This window comes from Telmatherina bonti, assembly GCF_933228915.1.
Source record: "Telmatherina bonti genome assembly, chromosome: 10".
NCBI classification, from domain to species: Eukaryota; Metazoa; Chordata; class Actinopteri; order Atheriniformes; family Telmatherinidae; genus Telmatherina; species Telmatherina bonti.
Window position 1 is genome coordinate 24,206,836 of NC_136628.1, and position 20,057 is coordinate 24,226,892.

General features: G+C 36.2%; 1 protein-coding gene across 1 annotated transcript in view; it reads right to left on the reverse strand.

Annotated features, from left to right (window-relative positions):
• Nucleotides 1-9,969: 9,969 nt before the first annotated feature.
• The window catches only part of lrch2 (leucine-rich repeats and calponin homology (CH) domain containing 2), a gene marked incomplete at its 3' end in the record, with an annotated part of 33,870 nt that continues 23,782 nt past the window's right edge, over nt 9,970-20,057 (reverse strand). Inside the window, exons 11-21 of the mRNA XM_079247417.1 lie at nt 19,517-19,621; nt 19,249-19,317; nt 18,904-18,966; nt 16,090-16,138; nt 15,868-16,008; nt 14,567-14,617; nt 14,390-14,453; nt 13,435-13,547; nt 11,375-11,512; nt 10,461-10,538; nt 9,970-10,089 (exon numbers count right to left, since the gene is read on the reverse strand). Of these exons, the coding sequence (XP_079103543.1) occupies nt 9,970-10,089; nt 10,461-10,538; nt 11,375-11,512; nt 13,435-13,547; nt 14,390-14,453; nt 14,567-14,617; nt 15,868-16,008; nt 16,090-16,138; nt 18,904-18,966; nt 19,249-19,317; nt 19,517-19,621 (991 nt within the window). The remainder of the gene's footprint in view (nt 10,090-10,460; nt 10,539-11,374; nt 11,513-13,434; nt 13,548-14,389; nt 14,454-14,566; nt 14,618-15,867; nt 16,009-16,089; nt 16,139-18,903; nt 18,967-19,248; nt 19,318-19,516; nt 19,622-20,057) is intronic.

Consider the following 20,057-nt stretch of genomic DNA (forward strand, 5'->3'; position numbering starts at 1 on the left):
CTTAGCAAGGAAATCCTTCATATTTTAACTAACTGAAACTGACATTTCACTTTTGTGCATTGTTACTAACAGTCTCCGACAAAGGCCCGATATTTGTTCTAATTTCATTAGTTGCAATATGGAAAATGCCAAAGATGAGACAGTTAGTGAGGATTGCCAAGTGGCAATTTGCCCAAACTTGTCAGCATAGTGTGCAAAGTCACCTCAAATATTTTAAAAGTGGATATGTGGAAAGAAAAAGAAGCGTCAGGCATTAAAATTTCTTAAGGCAGATGAAGCATATCTGAAAGTGATATGCTTAAAGAGGGGGGAAAGAAAATCCTATACTCGACAACACATTATCCTTTCATGCCCACATCAATAACATCACCCGTTCTGCACATTTCCATTTACGTAACATATCAAGTTTCCCTCACCCCCCGTACCCCCTCTGTTCTCGTCCACAGTCTTGTTACTTCCCGTATTGACTGTTGCAATTCACTTCTCTTCGGTCTCCCATAGAAATACCTTCATAAGCTTCAAATGGTTCAAAACTCAGCCGCATGCATCACCACCAAAACTCCCTCTCTTCATCACATCACCCCTATCCTACAGCAGCTGCACTGGCTACCGGTTAAATCAAGAAAATTCTTCTGCACACTTTCAAGGCCATTCACAACCTTGCCCCCCTTTATCTGTCAGACCTCATTCATATTGTCACCCCCTCGCGCTCCTTCAGGTCATCCTCCTCCATCCACCTCACTGTTCCCTCCAGCACCATGGGGAGGAGAGCATTCAGTCGCTCAGCTCCCCACCTCTGGCATGCCATCCCACCAGACATCCGTAACACTGACTTTTTACATCTGTTCAAATCCATCCTCATAACACATCTGTTTAAGAAAGCATTCTCCCTGTAATCACCCTGTCCTACAGTTCTGTGTTGTTTTTTATTGTTTCTCATTGTTTTAATGTCTGTTTTTATTGTACAGTGTCCTTGAGTGACTTGAAAGGCGCTTTTAAATAAAAATGCATTATCATGAAACAGAGAGATTAAACCTACCTTGAATTCCAAGGTGATGGAACAGTATGGGATGATTTAGATTTTAAAAAAAAAAAAAAAAAAAAAGAGGAAAAACAAAAAAGCTCTTCAGGGATTCCTGGAAATTATTTCTGAATATTAGTCAAAGAAATGACGAAGAAAGTTGGTTTAAAAGAGAGTACAATCTTTGCTGAGGTGAAAAGCTCATTAGATTTTGAACAAACTGTATATTCTGTATTTCCACTTATATTTGTGTTTTCAAAAATCCATATTTATATCCATGTTTCCAATGAAGAAATGCTCAAGAATTTTGCAAAGTGTTATTTTATGTAAGCCTAACTTGTCAGCTCCGGCTATATGATCTCTAACAAAGTATTTTGCATATCTAAACCTGCATGTAAATGTTGTGACAACTGTGGTTGAAATGAAACATCAGCTGTAACTACTTACAAGATGTTTTTCTGCTAAATTCATCTCCTGCAGCATCTTAGTGTCAGACCTGCCAGATTTGATAAGGATTAATTATATTATGCATTCAACCTGTTAGTGTTTTTGCTGAATTTTTTTTGGTTCACTGGGACTGAAGCTCCAAACAAAACACCAGCCATGTTGTTGCTTTTGTAACAAAAACCAACTGCCACTGTTGTCTGGAGATGATTTTTCCTGATATACGTTAGTTAGTTTTTATTATTTGTATCGCTTTACAATGTGAACTACATACTTGCCATCTAATGCATGGTCAGATTCCTCTTTAATAAAATAACATTATAAGTATTAAATGTTAACTACAAAGGTTTTGAAGTGTTAAAAGACATTAGAGATAATGATTTTTAAAAATGTGTCTTTTACACAAACTTGGAAAACCTCCAACACATTTGTGGCTTTTAGTTACAAGCTAAAATTTTGATCCATCTGTTATTCTGAACAAGTTCAAACAGCTTCGGTTACCAAGCTGATCAATGATCATTTAACAAAAGTTTAAAAAAAACCAAAAAAAACAAATAAATACAAATTAAAAAGTTTATTCTAATAAAGCCAAAGAGTACAATACAGTGTTCATGTATATTACATAAGAATGTAAATACTATTGGATTCCATTTGTAACTAATACTTTATCATGACTGCCCAGGCATTGCTTAGTTTAGACTGTTTATAATGTGCATTTTATTTTTTCATTTAATCTTATGATGCATGCTACAGTAAGTTGATTGGGAGGTCTCTTCAATCTGTGAATTTTTTTAACTATGTCAGAAACTTTGGCGCCATTGATTGGTTAGTGCTCCCCACACTCTCCTGATACTTTTTTTTTTGTTATGGAAGACATATTAGTCTGGCTGAAAAGTATTCTTTCCATTGCTGAACTCTCTTCCAAGACAAGAGCAAACGCACTCCATCCTTATTGCAGACAGAGAGAGAAGAGAGAGGAGTCCTGTACAAAGTAAAATCTCAGAAGGAACAATGCCGCTTTCATCCCAGTTATAGAACAGTGGACCACTGTTTTAATAAGAATTATAGGGGGGCGTGTTTGTTTCACCAGTATTTATGAGGTTTTTTTCTTTTATGTTTTTTATTTTACTATGTGTTTCAACTTGTGCAGTCCTGTTCAAGTGTAAAACATGTTAGACCCATTTTTATTGATACTTGTATTGTTTCTATACAATTAAAGTAAGAGACTGTTTATGTTTCCAGCAGTAAGTCAGACACATTTACAGTGTTTGCTGGACTCCGACAAGGCTGCTCTTTGTCACAGATTTAGCTTTAAACTTTTTTGGACATAATTTCTAGGCACAGCCAAGGCCAAGTAGTTTTCCATTTTATTCAGCTTTGGATAGGATCTTTATTTATTTATTTGCAGATGATGCTTCTGCTGGTTTTGTAGATCTTGAGCAAGCACTGTGGTTGATGTAGTGATAAGGTTGATTTGAGGCCTTCGTCCTCAATCAGAAAAATTCAGATGGCACCTATCTGAGAAAAAAAGAAAAAAAACTATCTCAAGGCAGATGAACTGTATATAAAAGTGATATCCTGAAGACTTAGGGGGGAAATTCAGCAAACACATAAAACAACCTGAGAGATGCATCCTTCTATAAATCAATCTACCATTTACCTTATCAGAAATGATCTGCCAATGGCTGCCAATAATCCATCTGAAGGGGAACAAAGAGAAATAGCTGGGGTAGGCTAAATTAAACAAAACACTGAACTAGAAATTCTGTGGAAATAGGTGTTAATGAGAGAGTAATCCTCCTTGGAGCCTCCTTTACCATAGCCTCATGTGAAATGATCTCTATTAAGTTGGAAGGGAAAGATATGTCAACAAACAACAAAAGGACTGAAAATCAGTCTTATGAAGTGATGAAACTTGATTGAAGCAGTGTGTAGTGTAGTGAAACCATGTTCTCGTAATTAAAGGGGCTATTGTAGGAGGGAGAATAGGAAAACAAAATTTAACTGCCTTTAGCACTACATGACAGCACCTGTGTCCAACTGGACTTACAGCATTCTGACTATTCTCAAGTTAAATCTACTTACTTAAAAAGGACAAATTCAAAGATCAATTTAATGAGCTGTGCAACTTTGAACAATCTTGTGTCTGGCCTGTCTAACAAGGCTTTTTTTTGGTACATATTTTAAATGAGGTTTCTTTTCAAACTTTCACAAATTAAAAAAGCTTGCAGCATTACAGACGGAAAGGACAGAGGAGAATAGATTTAATTTTGGTAACCTTATTAGATTAACCTGGTTTAAAAAAGAAAAATCTGCTGAAACCTTGGGCCTCTTAACATGTGTGTACTTGTGTCAAAATGCATAAGCATTGTCCTTAGTGCGTGTAATCTGAGATCATAAATCTCAGGCACATAATATTGTCATATTGAACTAATTTGCCAGATCAGCCCTTTTGCCATTGCCATGCAATCAGTCATTCTCTTGCAAAAATTACAGTATTATCTTTTACTGTAATCAGATATGACACCGTTTGGTAGTAAAGCAGAGTCAAAACATGCTCAGACATGGTGAGACAGACAACTGACACAGGTGGAGATAAATAACTGTTTTGCAGGAAATCTTTTTTTTAAAAAAATGCAAGTTTACCGTTGCAACTCTTGCTTTTGACACTTTTTGTAATTATCTCTGTATTTTTCTGCACATCGGGTGCTGATTTCTGTGACAGTAATTTCAGAACCCATCTGCAGATACTTATGGGGCTCATCAAAATGTTGTTTTGATGGTCAAAACCTGCAATAAATAAAGACAACATCAGTCAGAGTTGCAAAGAGTTGGAATTTTATTTTGGGCTGATTTATGAAGAAAACCTTGGGTTTTTGTACAGACCATATGTACAGCAGTTCAGCATCAGTCATTCTGTAGTCTTGCATGCATTAGACTAGTTTTGTATTAGAAAAAAACTATTTACATGAGCTTGAATTGTCTTGGCAGTGCAATATTTAAACATAACTCACTGGTTAATTGATTTTGTCTGGATAAAGTTGAGCTGCTAAATTATGAAAAGAGAAATCCTGTCTCGACAGGTCAGCCATTAAGAAGAACAGAGTAGCACCACTGTTGATAGAAAACAATGTGTGACTTTGACTTTTTCATATTGCAGAGATTTCATCCAGGTCACAAAAGAAGTGTTGTTTCATTTAAACAATCGCAGCTTAGCCTTCCATAGCCATGTAAATTCATCACATTCCCTCCATGATGGCTCATTTGTTACATAATGCAATACAAGAAGTGAATAAAATTATTGTTGTGATGAAAAGTTGTGTTCACTAAAGATCACAAACACGTTAAAGTATTTCAATGACAGCCACTTATTATGATTGACCAGGAGCAGTTTTGTGAGTTCCTCATCTTTCAAAATGTCAAATAGTTCAGTGAAGATATTCACACTTTTCAAGTCTGCCTTAATCCATTCAGATGTGCCTTTTACTTTAAATTTAATGCAATAACAGTTTGTTTTTTTGTATTGGTAAAAGAAAGAAACTGATCAATTATTTGCCATAAAAAGCCCAAATTTAACCTTTAAAATTCTTTTAGGTCCTTTAGAGGATAAAATAAAAGGTTTTATTGGACAGCTCTGCCTGTCCCAGAGGTCTTGGAATTCCTGTTTAAACAAAGATCCTAATGTGTAAGACATAGACTCACATGGCTGCAGTCATTCCTCTATCCAGTGTTGTGCCTGATATATATCAGCGCTGACTGACTTCCAGGGAAATGAACAATAGTTAGTCCTTGTTCTGTGTAAACATTTTTCTATCAGGTCCACTTTCTAAAGCTGCGCTCCTCAAAGTGAAACATCCGCTTTGCATTTTTTTCCTTGAAACAATTGTTGGGCTGTTGATGATGACAAAGTCATAGGGAAGTTTCACTTTAAACAATTAGCCTTTTAGAATATAGCTACCCTTTGGATCTGTGTAAGAGTTAAATAAGAGAGAGAAGACTGCATGAGCTGGAACTTCACTTTTTTTCTGCTTAAAGAAAACAAATTACAGGACATAGTAGTCGAAGAAAGTTAAGTATTTCCAAAGTCTACTGTATTCAAACAATTGCAGGAATTTCAGAAACTCTGACAGCAAAGTTCGCACAGGGATCAAAACAAGTTGGAATCCAACACTCAATGTGAACAAAAACATTTCCTATTCGTAGAAGTTCTTGCTTCATTGGACTCTGGCTTGTATGTGTGAGCAAGTGAGCCCTTTAATGAGGAAGGAGAAAATCATAGAAGACATTGTTCAGTAGAAATGCCTGACTCCAGACAAGATGTTACACATCAGAAAGTAGTCACCACCCTTCATTAAATTCAACAGCTATATATAATAAAATTCTAATTAGGTGCAACTGCCAAAAGGACAAAGAACACTGAGTTTGTGCACTGGTGTGAATGCAAACCCAAAATTGAAGGTAGAGTCACTACACTTCACAAGAAGACTTCCTTTTTCTAAAAAAGTTACATGTAGGTGCACATCCATAGTGGCTTTCTCATAATTTGTACTTCAGATTGTTCTGCTTCTTCTTATCTAATGAGAGTTAATTCTATTTCTCTGTGATTGGATTCTTTCTTAAACTTTATCTTTGATCGCAAAGAAAACTGCAACAGTATCATTTAATGACTGAGCCACAAAGCATTGCCCTCATGACGCCACACCTTGTTTCAAAATTTATTGCAGATTCTTTTCAAGCATTCACCATTGTTTTGTTTTTTTTCAAGCGTACTATCTGAAATTAACCCCAAAAGTTGAACAGTGCTAACCTGAGGTAGGTTCAGATATCAGGTCTACTTCTCATCGCAACAAAGAGGCAATGTGCTACCAGAATATCACTTATGGTACTCTTAACCTCAAGAGCTGCTTGTTCATTGAATAAGAAACGGTTCTAACTTTAAATTGCATAAACAGTTGTGTGCAGCATAGCTTAGGAGGTGGCATCTGATTATTAACTAATTTAATAGAAATTCTTAGGAATTTTCGGCAAGAAAGTTTTTGACCTGAGCATATGTTCAAGATCTGATAAAGTGGAGGTTTTGCATTTTGTCTTATCACTGTGGTATTTCTTCTTTGGAACACAATGCCACAAAGTCAGTTTTGTCAAAGGCCAATCAGCCAGAAGGCATCTAATTTTATATAAACAGCACATTAAGTGGAATTACAGAGCATTACCTTGCATTCCCTTTCTATGTAGCCTTAAACTGTATAGCCTCAAGCAATGACAGCCCTCTCCACTTGAATTCAAATCTTTACCACTTGGTTCAACACTGTAAAAATGCATTAAAAACATAACAGGAAAGTGAATAAATCAAAAGGAATGAAGAAGAAACTATTCCCTTCCTTTAAGGCACTTTTGTTGATAATCATGGTGCATAACTTGCAAACTTATGTTCTAATGTCCTTGGATGTTTTCAGCTGCTGCAACTAACTGCCCATAAGCATTTATGCACAATCAGGATTTCTACACCTACAAGTTTTTGAACAATTTAAAATGAGTGCATACTGGGAGTTGACTTCTAAAGATGCATGTCTAGCCATCTTAAAAATGCTGCAGGACATTTTTCAGCTTTATTCCACACTCAGCTCTCTCAACACAAAGAAACCACACTGTGCTGTGTTCTTTATTTATAAATTAGGGCTGTTTCATATTTTGTCTGATATTAATGTCCATGGACAGATATTCATAATGCTTATCAAATCAACAATCAAATAAAGAAAGCTTTTGCTCAGCATGGTCATATTATTAACTAATGTTAAATTATGTTTAATTTGGGTCTTCAGGACCCATTGCTCTGCATGTTTTAGATGTTTTCCTGCTTCAACACATTAAATCAGAATAAAGAGCTGTGTCAACAAATTTATTTCATTTCCACCAGGTATATTAAAATATAGAAACATCTAAAACATGCAGGGCAGAGGATCCTGAAGAGCAGGGTTGAGAAACATTTAATTATAGCACACTTTTATTTCTAAACTTCATTTTCAGCTGTGATTTCCATTATTTGCATTGTGGAAAGTGGAATTTATAATCACTAATGCATCACATCTGCTTGTGGGAAAACTGCCGTCTCAGAAGAAATGTAAAATGGCTGATATTCCAACATATTGTTGACATTTTGGTTGTTGCCATAGTGATTTATGTCTGTAGACATTGAAGACAGATTTCCATTAGAGAGGATGAGGAAGTCCAAACATGGACATATTCTGATTGATTATCTACTCTAACAAACAGTTAAGCCTAGTGTTTCACAGCTGTCTATTATGGCTTTGTTCTCCCCAACAACATTTCTGCTGTACTATTTACAGCAGCTTGTTGTATTTGGATTTGGTTTCTTTGTTTTATGATTTATCTGTGTTGTTTTACTGTGGCAAGCATTCTCTAATTTTGCCAGTGTTTTCTCAAGCTGCAATACATCAAGTTTTGAGCCACAATAACAGTTCGGCTATTTTAAAACATCCATAGTGCAGCAACAGTGCCAGGAACATATGGAAAACATAAAAGTTAAAAGCTTAGCTGCACCTGATCAGATAGGTGGGGTGTGAGGACACAACCAACAGCAGCAACTAATAAACATACAATTCCAATTTTTTTTTTTTTTTTTTTTTAAAGTTGGGATGCTGTGTAAATTGTAAAAATAACAATAATAATAAAATTAATTAAGAGGGGAAATACTTTGCTACATTGTTATGGTCTGTGTCTTATTCACAATATGAGATTGAAGACATATCAAATATGGAATGGAGGAAACTCCACTATTTCATCAAAATATTTTGGCGATTATATCTATTTAAAAGTAGTTTGATGAGACAGGAGTCAGACAAAGGGTGGATAAGATGTAGCAAAGGTCCATAGGCCATAATTCAAACTGTATCATCTGAAACAACAATTATTCAAAGTCATCTCAGGGTCAATTTTGGGGAATCATGGACACCGTATCCTCCAGACTAAAGAGGAGAGCTACCAATGAACTTTTTATCAATGCTGACATCAAGAACCTGCATTTCTGATGGTATAGACTTGTATTAGTGAGTGTGGAAGTGGAAACAGCTAGAATCTTTTTGTCAGACAACAATGGGACAGCAGTCCTTTTCAGAAGGACCAGCGCTCCTCCTAGTTCCTAGACGGTTTAAGACTCGAGTTATGTGCTCATTTGTGAATAAAACAGAAATATGTGAGACTTGCAAATCATCGTCTCCTGTTTTTATTCAGATTTTACACAGAACCCCAACTTTATTGGAAACAGGGTTGTGAATGCAGTATAAACACAAAACAGTAGATTTTTACTGAAATAATTAAATGTTTATAGTGTATGCACAGCAGGATGTGTTTGAAAAATAAGACTGGTGAATGTGAAGCATTTTGAGGAGTGCTTAAGTCGTGATGAACCCTTTACTGATGCAAAGTCCCACTCAGACACCTTCTCTCAAAAGCATACACAATATATTTCCTGTAAACACAAGAAAATGAGACTGTGAATTCCACATAAATGGTAAGTGATAACTGGCTAGGTCTAGGAAGAAAGTTGAACATTTTTAGACTTAACAAAAGAAATGTATGTACATTTGCTACAAAACAGAACGCTGTGCTTTTTTTAAAACAGCCAAGCATGTGAAATCACAGTGGTCAAATATCCCTCCCCCCCTGGTGAATGCAAGATTATGAATGAGAGATATAAAAACAAACAAAATCTTAAATACATATTCCCCCACGAGTTGTACATAAGTTTAAAGATGGTGAAATGTTGCCAGAATTTCATCAAAACGGGTAAAATTTCTAGCAGAAAGCAACTAATCCGATGCTACTTCGCACTGCTTCTTCAATAGTAGATATGCTCAAATGCAGCACAAGGTAACAGATGTGCACCTCTTATTAAATTCAAAAGAAAAAAGGAAAAAAAAATTTAAGATCAAGAAATAAACAAAAAAAAACAAAACTTAATATATGCAATAAGAATAAAGCAGAGGTGTACGTCAGCGTAGTCCTCCTCAGTGAAGGTATGAGTAATGTGGTGGTTTCCTCCTCACTGCCAGCTATCAGCTGGCCACTGCATGCTATCAGCAGATTCCTTTATTACAGATGACAGATTTGACTTGTTATTTTTCATTCATTTGTCTTTTCAACTGACTTTAGCGGTGCAGCTCTGAAAACGCGCTGTCACATTACAAGTCCAAACACAAACATCCCAGTAACAAAGAACAGGATACAATTACATGATGATTACGATTACGATGATGGGCCTAAATTGGCTGCTGACTGACATCATTAAAGGAGTCATGTTACTGTCGCAGTATCTCATCTCCTGTTTCAGTCAGGCAGAAGTAAACTCCTTAAATAGCCACAAGTCACTGGGTCCTCACCCCAGGATGGGGGGTCTTCAGTCCCTGGCAACGTGGTACAGGTTTAGGGCCGGAAGGGGAAGCGTGCTTGAAAACCGCAGGTCAGATACAACGTTCAGGCTTGTGTCAAATGGATGACAAATGCGCAGACTTAGACAAAGGCAGCTCCAACAGAGCCTGGACAGTCACACCCACCTTCACCAGCCCACGCTCCTCTAGGATATGTTGCGGCAAACACAACTTGTCCTGTATTAAGAGAAAGACAAATTTCATCTGAATCACTCAACAAAACAGGCAGGTGTGGCTTTGTAGAGGTGTTCAGATGCTTCATACCTGCTTAATTTGTCAAGCAAATTGCCCTTAAAGGATTTACTGTCATTTTTTCTTAGCTAAAGGAAAAAGCCTTCATGGGTAAGATGCTCTGGTATATAAAGTTACTAAATGCTCAAGTGAATGCATGACACAACTTGCAGTACCGTTGATGAACAGTCAGTGCCACAATGTTTTTCAGAATTTAATGGATGACAAGTATGACAGATATCCCTTCTTAATCTTAAAATGAAAGATAGCAAATCAAAAAATATAGCAGTAGAGACATGCAACTATGTCTAGCTTACCTGTGGAACGCCAAGCTTCTTACAGGCATCCAAGAAGTTCTCAACATTCCTGCGGCATTTTGCCATACTTAGCTTTGGCTGGAACCCACAACACCAATCATGTTAGCTCATCCAGTTTCAATAAAATCTTGAATTTTACATACGACAAAGATCTATAGACATGCTTACATAGACAAGCATTTCTTAAATCGGACTGAAATTAATCCGACGAAAGACAAAATGTGCTGAAAGGAACATTAATAAAAAGGGATCTGATAAGCTGTGTTTACGTGCCTTAAAGTCTTTCAGCCCAAAGCCCTGATAAATTGTTTTAAACATTTTTCTGTACATGAACTGGATGTTTTCCTAAAGCTGGTTTTGTTGCAGGGACAATTGGGATTTAATTACTAATCAGGATGAAACAATTTATTGGCTTCTGTTTCTCCTTCTGCAGAAGCTGTTGGTCCCTTCTTCCTTGTCCTGCATGTGTGTTATCTGTTTCCCCTGGCTGTGTGTGAATCCATGAGGGTGTACCAGACTTGCCCTCATCCACAACAGTCTGTATCCAGACAAACCAGTTTGAGTCCATTCAAGTCAGGTTGCTCATTTATCCACACACTTATCTCTGTGTTGTATTGCGGCCATCGTTTCTTGCCTATACCTGCCATGCATGCCAGCATTGGCTTATTGTTTGAACTCCAGGATTTCAATCATATTCAGTATGAATTTTAATAAAATTACACAACTTCTGTCTGCCTTAAGCTTCTGCTTCTAGTTCCAGTTTCACATGCACTGTGACAGTCAGTCCATGGAGCTTAACAAAAAACGGCCTAATCGGATAAAGGTGTTTAGATTACTCAGATTTGACTATTGATCTGATTTAAACTGGCCCATGTAAACACTTAAAATGAAGGTCTAAGTTTCAGCTTGCTCACCACTGCAGGCGATGGTACATGAATGCTGGCAACAGATCGTGGGCAAATGTGATTGGCTAAATGGCAAAGGACAACCCCGTCCATCAGAGCAGCTCCAACGTCATCTGGAAGTAGCACCTTCAGTCTGGATTCGATGTTCTGCACAAACAATAACAATAGCCCCCATGACTTCTGTCCACTGACAAAACAAACAGGAGAGTATATGATGTTGTTTGTCTGAATACTGATTGGATCACAATCTGAATTTTAAAGTGCCCTTTGCACATCCACAAGGAGGGAGTCGGGTGTGTCCAGTTACGGTAAAGTTAGTCATTGTCACAGTAAAAAATGTCATAAACCAGGTACAACAAGATGCAGCTTATCTCAGTGGTTGTTGCTTTCTGATCTGAGGATCGCGTCACACCCCAGAGGCAACATGTTTAATCTTGTAGATGAGGGCGCTAACAGAGACCAAACATTGGTGAGTTCATCTGATGACAGTGTCTGTTATAATGATTCTCCGAGTGTGGAGAAGGAAATGGAGGTAGCAAATGATGCATTGTTGCCTCAGGTGGGATATTCCAGATTCCAGATAACAGACTGTGATAAATCTTTAACAGATTGGTACATAAATCTGGAAAGTTTTGCATGTTTTGTTGCTCTCACTTAGCAAAAGTAGCTACGAGTGACACCATAGGTTTTTGAAATTTATTTTACTTAACTAGCAGCATTAAGTTGTGCAAAATATGGTATGTTTGTTGAGAATCATTACTCAGTGAAACCTTGAAGTTTTGGAGATGACACTCGCCTTGTGCATGCTCAGAATGGGGGATTGGATTGAAGTCAAGATTTGATGCAACGGTTGGTTTTCATTAACTAGGTTATTTATTATGAATAGGCTTGAACTGACGTGTCTGTAAAGGGCCCTGAGATGACATTGTTGTTAAGTGGAGCTCTACAAATAAAGCTGAATTAAATTGAACTTAATTGAATTTTGAAAGTAGCTTGTCTTAGTACTTATTAACTTCCATACATCCTTTCTGTGCACCTCAGTGTTAAATGTCTGCCTAACTGCAACAATGTGACCAGTTTCAATTTTCTAAATACAGTAAATCAATCAACATCTCTGCATCTAAAACTCATCATTCAAAGCCCGCAAAATCACAAAGTGGTCAAATGTTCATCCTTGCAAGTGTTTTGGAATGTTTTGCATGAATTAAATGTATAAATGAATGTATATAGAGTTGGCCAGAAAAGTCATTAAATAATCTTCAGTGAAATAAAAGTAAAACATATTTCTCTTTTTGTTTTTCTTTTTTGTTTCTTATTGGCATTTCCCATAAAGTCACACAACTGTTGTTTTTTTTTGCTTTACTTGTTACCATGCCATCATTTGTCTTCAGCTTTTATTCTCAATCTTGCACTTAGTCATGTATTTATTTTTATTTTATTTTCTTTTTTGTTAAAAGGTTTTCCACCCACTACAGGTATTTCCCCTAAAGGAAGAGTAATGACTTCATGGAAAATCCTATGGTTGTATTGACTGCTTTCGGTCAAAGAAAGGGAACTCTCTTCCAATGTGATTGGATCATCATGACAACTTATGCTAAAAAGAAAACTATCTACCTCCTGTAAAGATTATTACAATTTTGGATTTGTATCAACTTTTAAAAGCATTGCTTTGCTATTTCTGTGACAGACGTTATCTCTGATGTCTAAAGTATGTATTTTTAAAGAGCAGCAGCAATGGGGCATCATATTCAGAAAGCAATTGAGACTTGCAGAATTAAAATCTGTTTTGAAACAACATGGCAGGTACACACTATTGTACATAGGCATGATAAAAAAAATCAAGTTAATCAAAACAGGCTGGCTGAGCTACAATGACTCATTTATAAAAAGTAAGTGCAGTTGTGGTAAGTGCCTTTGTTATAAGGGAGCACACTCCCTTATAGCACACAATGATCTGTCTGTAATGTCAGTAGTTTAATCAAAGGAAAACATGGGAACAAACACAGGCTCTGGCAGGTTTAGCATTTGGTAGGACTTGTAAACTTTGGGCAATCTGTGAGGTGTCTGACCTGTCGTAACAATCCAATCTGTTCCATTTCCTCCCTCAAATGCTCCATCTTCCTCCTCATTGTGAAACTGGGGTCTGTGGAGCTGAACTCTTGATGGCTTGCTCTGGTGAATGCTGAAATTATATGTGAGTTTCTGAGTTCCAGACAAAAACACAGTCAAACATGAAAACTAAACAATAGTAGTAGCTATGACAAACGACTCAGGTCATCCCCAGGACGTGTGAGGTCTGCTTTGTTTCAGTCTGATGGCCGAAACGCAAGTCAGGCAAATAATGTAGGTTGGGTTGTAATGTGGGTTGGGACAATCCTCGAGCAAGAAAAATTAAATATTATCTGTGCAATCAAGACCTTGTCATATAGATTGCTGCTCAATTAAATCCATTCAAAATCATTCTGTGGCAGAATTTTGTGACATCAGTGAAAACTAAATTGTTCTTGAACATGTGGTGTACTCCCATGTTAGAAAGGTATGAGTCAATGACAAAAAAAACAGATGTCCTTGATTTATTTTCACAGTTAAAAAAAAAAAAAAAAAAAAGAAAGAAATGAACTGATGCGTGTCCACAAGAGCTCATCAGGAAGAAAGCAGAACAGTTCCAAAGAAAATCTTCCCCTCTTCCAGTGAAAGCGCACAAAGGCTCCACGTAATAAAAACTGGCACATCTGAGTATTCCCACTGTGCAGGTGTTAGCCTTCACTTGAACAGCTCACCACAGCATTGAGGCATAATGTTACAAAACATAAATGCACCTCTTCTCTGTAGTTTCTTTTATTGCTATTTCTAGAGATCTAAACCCATGAAGGCATATCCACACACAGATAGTACCATGGTTTTCTTTTTCTCAAACATGGCTCTCTTAAGCATTATTAACCCCAAGGAAGATCTATTTATAAACCCCAAGCAGATCTAACTGCCAAAAAATGTACAGACACTACTGTCAAACAACAATTTTACCTGATCTTGGCTTTAGACCAAACACTGTCAACGTGGTGCTGAAATCACTGTTGCGCAAACCCTCCTGAGAACAAAACACCCAGTATATTCAGAGAACAGCAAAATAACTGCACTGTAAAGACACTATCAATTTGAAGAAATGGATTATTGTCCAAATGCGATGCTTGTCATACTAACCTCACAGTCATCATTCCCACTCAAGTTTTTACGAGCACTTTGACACTTGTACTGTAAGGAATATAAAAAAATAAATAAATAAATAAAAAAACAATCTTAATCAAGCTTTGGTGTTGATTTTGTTTTTTCATTAAGTCTACTTGGAATTAGAATTTCTTGGAAAATGCAAACTTGCAAAGACGTGAAATTAGCAATTTGGCTTTTTTGTAATTCTTCTAATTCTTCTTATCACTTTGGAAAACCTCGGCTGTCTCAGGAATGATGTAATTGGATGCTTATCACTAACGCAAATCACTGATCACGCAAATCACTAAAACGAGTTCTTTCTTCACCTGTAGTACTGTACAGCAAGGAACCTTAACGCCATCACCCTAATAAAATAAAATGGGACTTTAACATGTCATAACAGATAGTTTATTGTAAAAACGTGAAACTTATTATAATGTGATATGTTCTGTAGTGAAAATGTGGACTATAAAGCATGTTCATCTTGGAATGAAGAAACTGTGCATGCAGCAGATCAAAGAAATGCCTAATTTGGTAAATAGCATCAAGTTGTACTTCTTCAGAAAGACTGTGATGAGGAAACTTGGGAAACACTATGATAAACCAGACAGGACTACGTCTTCCTGTCGGCATCTTAATTCTCTCAGTCCTCATGGTGCATATAACCTTTATCATTTTAATTTTCATGTTCAGAAGACAGCAAGGCCATGGGCGTAATGATTGGTTTGTAAACCAAAAGCAACGCACACACCCAGACACATGCATGCATCATCTCTCTGCACGCAAGCAGGTGACATGTGTTGCTCATATCTGTCCTACATTCCAGTGCGTACAACAATAAATCAGAGTAGAAGAATTGAGACTTGACAAAAACAACTGAAATGTTGATATTGTGCACCAATATTTTTAGGTCGCATCTGCATTCTGTACTTTGTGTTTCATGTTCTTACAATTAAACTTATCACATTATGTGATAAGGTACTAATTTTTTTTCTTTTTTTTTTTATTATTAAGGTGACAACGCTACACTTCTGTAGTACTGACTATAACTATTCTGGTGTTGTTTGAGCCCAACTTAAGATATTAATACTGCAGTAACTATAGATTCCTTGTTTAAAAAAAAGACAAAAGCCCTACATCAAATTGTGGTACATCTGGTACATACAGATTACCTGAAACTTTTCTATTGGACAGACATAAGATGGAGCAGTAATACCAATTTATAGATGCATATCTCAAAATCTTGTGTATAAAAGTGAAACTAAAGGTATGGGTTTTGTGATTAATGGCAATACCTTTAGGTAATCTTTTCTCAGGTACTTGTTCCGCCTGCGGTCTTCGTTCTGATTGAGTACAGGTCGGACTTCAGGCCACTTTGGTTCTGAATCTGACTGATCTGTCTTCAAGCTGCTGTCAAATGAGCAGGAGGAAGACGGCTGCAGAGGCAAAAATTTACAAATATAGCTCTTTGCATTTTTCCAAAGATAAATTTTCACATTAGTTTGAAAGGCTTTTACCTGCCCACTCAGCACTGATGCTCCACTACTTCCTTCATCTAGAGAAGCGCTGAAAGAAAATACAAAAGCAAAATCAAATGTCAATTGAGTGATGTATTATGGCAAATCAGATCATCTGGAAAACAATATGTGACTTGCACCACATGCCACATCTAAACACCCAATTTATCCTTTTTTTAGGGCTGTAAATTATACCATAGCTGATCAATTAATGATTTCAGTTGTGATTGTTCAGCACAATCTGACACTACATTGAAAAGATGTCAAATGCAATTCTTCTGCCCATGTTTGGTAAGAGAAGGGGAACCATTCACAGCACACAAGACCCAGGATCTCTCAGGAGCAGAGAGTGAAGTGCAGTCAGAAAGTGGTAAAATGGGCGTCCTCGCTCTTATTATTTATGTATAAACTCTGATCCACATGACCTGCAGAGAAAGCAACTCTACTACAAAATTTGAGAAATTTCTCTTGCTTTTCTGACATGTATGCAACCTAAACAAACTAGAAAGGAAAAAAATTACCTTTTGCTTTGCCTGGTAATATTTTATATCAACAACAGGCTCACTTGCCAGACATATTAGATTTTAGCCTCACCATGTTGAAATCCTGCCCAGGTAACAGATCACATGATGAGTAACTGCTTTAAAGGCATTAGCTATTGCTAAAGCCACATGAGTTATTGCTCTCTCTTTTGCCAATGCCAACTGCTGTGTTATCAGTCAAATCAGTTGTTGAATTTTATGGACTCAAAATTGAGTCATAATTGTATGGCTGTCAATGAGTGTTTGCAAATAATTTCAGACTGCAGATGTAAATCAAATTTTGGCAACTCATTAAAAAAAAATCTGCTAGAGAAATTCAAATCTGTGCATGTGTTGAAAAAACCTTGTCTCAATACATCTAACTGATTGGATGGCAACATTCAGTCATTCATTTATTATCCTAACCGCTTAATCCAATGAAGGGTCGATGCAACATGTGAATCCCAAGTCTGTACAATCAAAGAGAAGATGGGGCTTCATCGTCCCCAGCACATCTGCAGGCTCTTTAAGGGGAGTTAATAAAAAGGTGGATGATGGAGTGACTTCTCCAGCTGAAATTGGTTATAATTTATGAAATTGTGGCAAAAAAGTAAACATCTAACTCCCAGGCCCTCTTTGAAACAAAAAAAAGAGCATATAAAATCAAATCAAAATCTATTCATACAGGACTTTTCATACTAAAGAGCAGTGCAAAGTGCTTTAGATAAAATTGTTAAATATCAAGTTTAAATAAATTCAACATCAAATTAAAAACAAGCTTTCGCATCCCCAAACATATAACCTAACCAAATTAAAAGCACATACCTAATCATTCATAAATCTAAACAAACTCATACAGGTAAATCCCACAAAAGGCTCCCCATTAACCCATCAATTGCAGCAATAAATAAATAAAATAAATAAATTGCAGTTCCTAATATCAGGCTTGATGTTTGATGTTGCTATCATACATTTATGCTTAAGACTATTTTTGGTCACTGAATCATTAAATTTTCTTTTTCCTTGTTCTATCATAAACTCCAGTCTTCATCATGTAGAGCAAATGTGAATTTCTTTAAAAAAAAATTTTATATATATATATATATATATATATATATATATATATATATATATATATATATATATATATATATATATATATTTTTTTTTTTTTTTTTTTTTTTTTTTTTTTTTTAAACAAATGAATGTTCTATTTGTTGAATGTGAAGTGGGGTTTTTTCTGCATGACTTATCAATCTGGATGATTTGAGTGACACATGTTAAATAGAAAAAAAAATTCAAACTTTCCCTCCTCCATCCTCAAAAGTGATGCTATAAATAAATAGCCGACAAAAAAGAGCAAACATGATACACAAATATTGCTTTATGTTTTTACTTTTTCAGCTTTAAAACTCTCGAAAATGTGAAGAAAGAAAGAAAATAAAGAAAGAAAATAACTCAGTGAATGTGATAAATTGACATTTCATACTGAAGGAGCTATTTACTAAAAAAAAAAAAAATAAAAATAAAAAAAAAAAGGTTAATGTTTGATATTTAATTTTTTTCTAAACACATGCCTTAAGCTTTGACTGGGCATAATTGTACAATTCATTGGATGAACATACAAAATGCCTCCACATGCTAGTTCATGAAATCATAGAACCACACTGAGTTCATCACAACAATCCTGAAAGCTCGGCCACATTCCAGCTACTTCATGAAGCTTGGTCTTCAGCATCAAAATGATAAAAAAAATAATAAAAATTAAACTGCCCATTTACTCCTACATGTATAACTTTTACATGACTTTTGACTGGAAATTCAAATTTCCAAGTATTTCAATGAGTGCCCAATAAAGGGTTAAGGGGAAAAGTGCAACTTTTTTGTGAACTCCGGTTTAATTGGTTACTTTATTTTTTACTACATAAATTATAACCCACACACTTTTATGATATTTGTCACTAGCCAAAGTGCTGAAAGTGTAAACAGGGTCAGAAATAACAACTGCAACTTCAGAGTTTTGCACAGTTATTCTTTAGCATCTGTGAGCAATTGTTCACAAAACCCCTTTTTTTTTTCTTTTACAAATACTAACCGTTTTTAAGATTCACACAGATTGTTTTATACATGTGCAAACTTGATTTTCCCAGGCAGATTTTTTTTCACATTGACAGCTACAAACCAAACTTTTTTAAAAACATTAATTTACAACCCAAAAATTTGGTGCTTCTGGCTTTAACAAGTAGCATTTGCTAAGGATATGACCTCCTTTTCACTGTGCTATTGCACTTACCTACGAGCAGCCTGAGGTGGGAGCCTCGGTTTACTGCCGCAGCTTCCAGAGTGACTCAGGAATCTGCAGAAAAAGTAAGAACAAATATGCCCAAGTTATTCTACTGTACAAACACAAACAAATAAAGCAGAAATAGGCATTGACAGGGTGTGGAAATATTTTCATATATTTAAGTAACAAATAAGTATACTTTCCTCATACTTATATAAGATTGCTTTGATATAATTACTTATGCATCTTAGCGCTCTACAAAGCACGCTGGCTGTACCAGCATGACAGCAGCTTTTCACCGTATGCGACACACAAAATGTAAACGGCTGGAGAGAAAAAAAGGCATACATTTACCTGTGTGCCCGACCAGTCACCCTTCGTCTGTGAATGAGACTTTCTGCTCTGCAAATTAGGGATCGTCGTCTGGAAGGCGCACATAAAGCAGCATAAGCAAAGTGAGGGGGAAAAATCAAAGGACAAGAGATGATGAGTGAAGGACAAAAACTGGAAAGAGAGTAAAGGAATGCTGGAAAAGATTGTAAGATAAAGATAAAAGAAAGATAAAAGAGTAAAAAAGTGGATTTAAGAAGTGCAACAAATGCAGATCTGCAAGTTGTCACACCTGCTGTGCTGTTCCTGCTGCAAAAGCTGGACAGCAATCTTCCTCAGATCCAGCTCTTCTTTCAGCTCATCATCTTCTTCTTCCACCAGCTGCTCCTTATCAGAACTGGGGAAAGTTACGGATTACATTTAAATGTAGGAATCTAACCAAAATACTGCAACCACCATGATGTTGCTGGCTTAAACTTAACGCCCAATATAATATTTTATAGTCCTAAGATAGCTTTTAAAACATGAAAGATTCTTTGATTTAACAATGCATTAAACAAAAACATGTCATTTCAATTTAGGACCACACAGTTTTTACCATATGCAATTGATTTACTGTAGAATCAATCCACACAATATTCCACCAGTTTGCAAAACATTCATTCCTTCGTCCATTTTCTATACAGCTTTGTTTAATTTAGCAACAAAGCCGGAGGCTATCTCAGCAATTATGGGCAAGAGGCAGGTTTCACTGAACAGGTTGTCAGTCCATCACATTGCGAAACATACTCAATTATAAAATATTATTTTTTTAGGGTACAGTATGGATACAG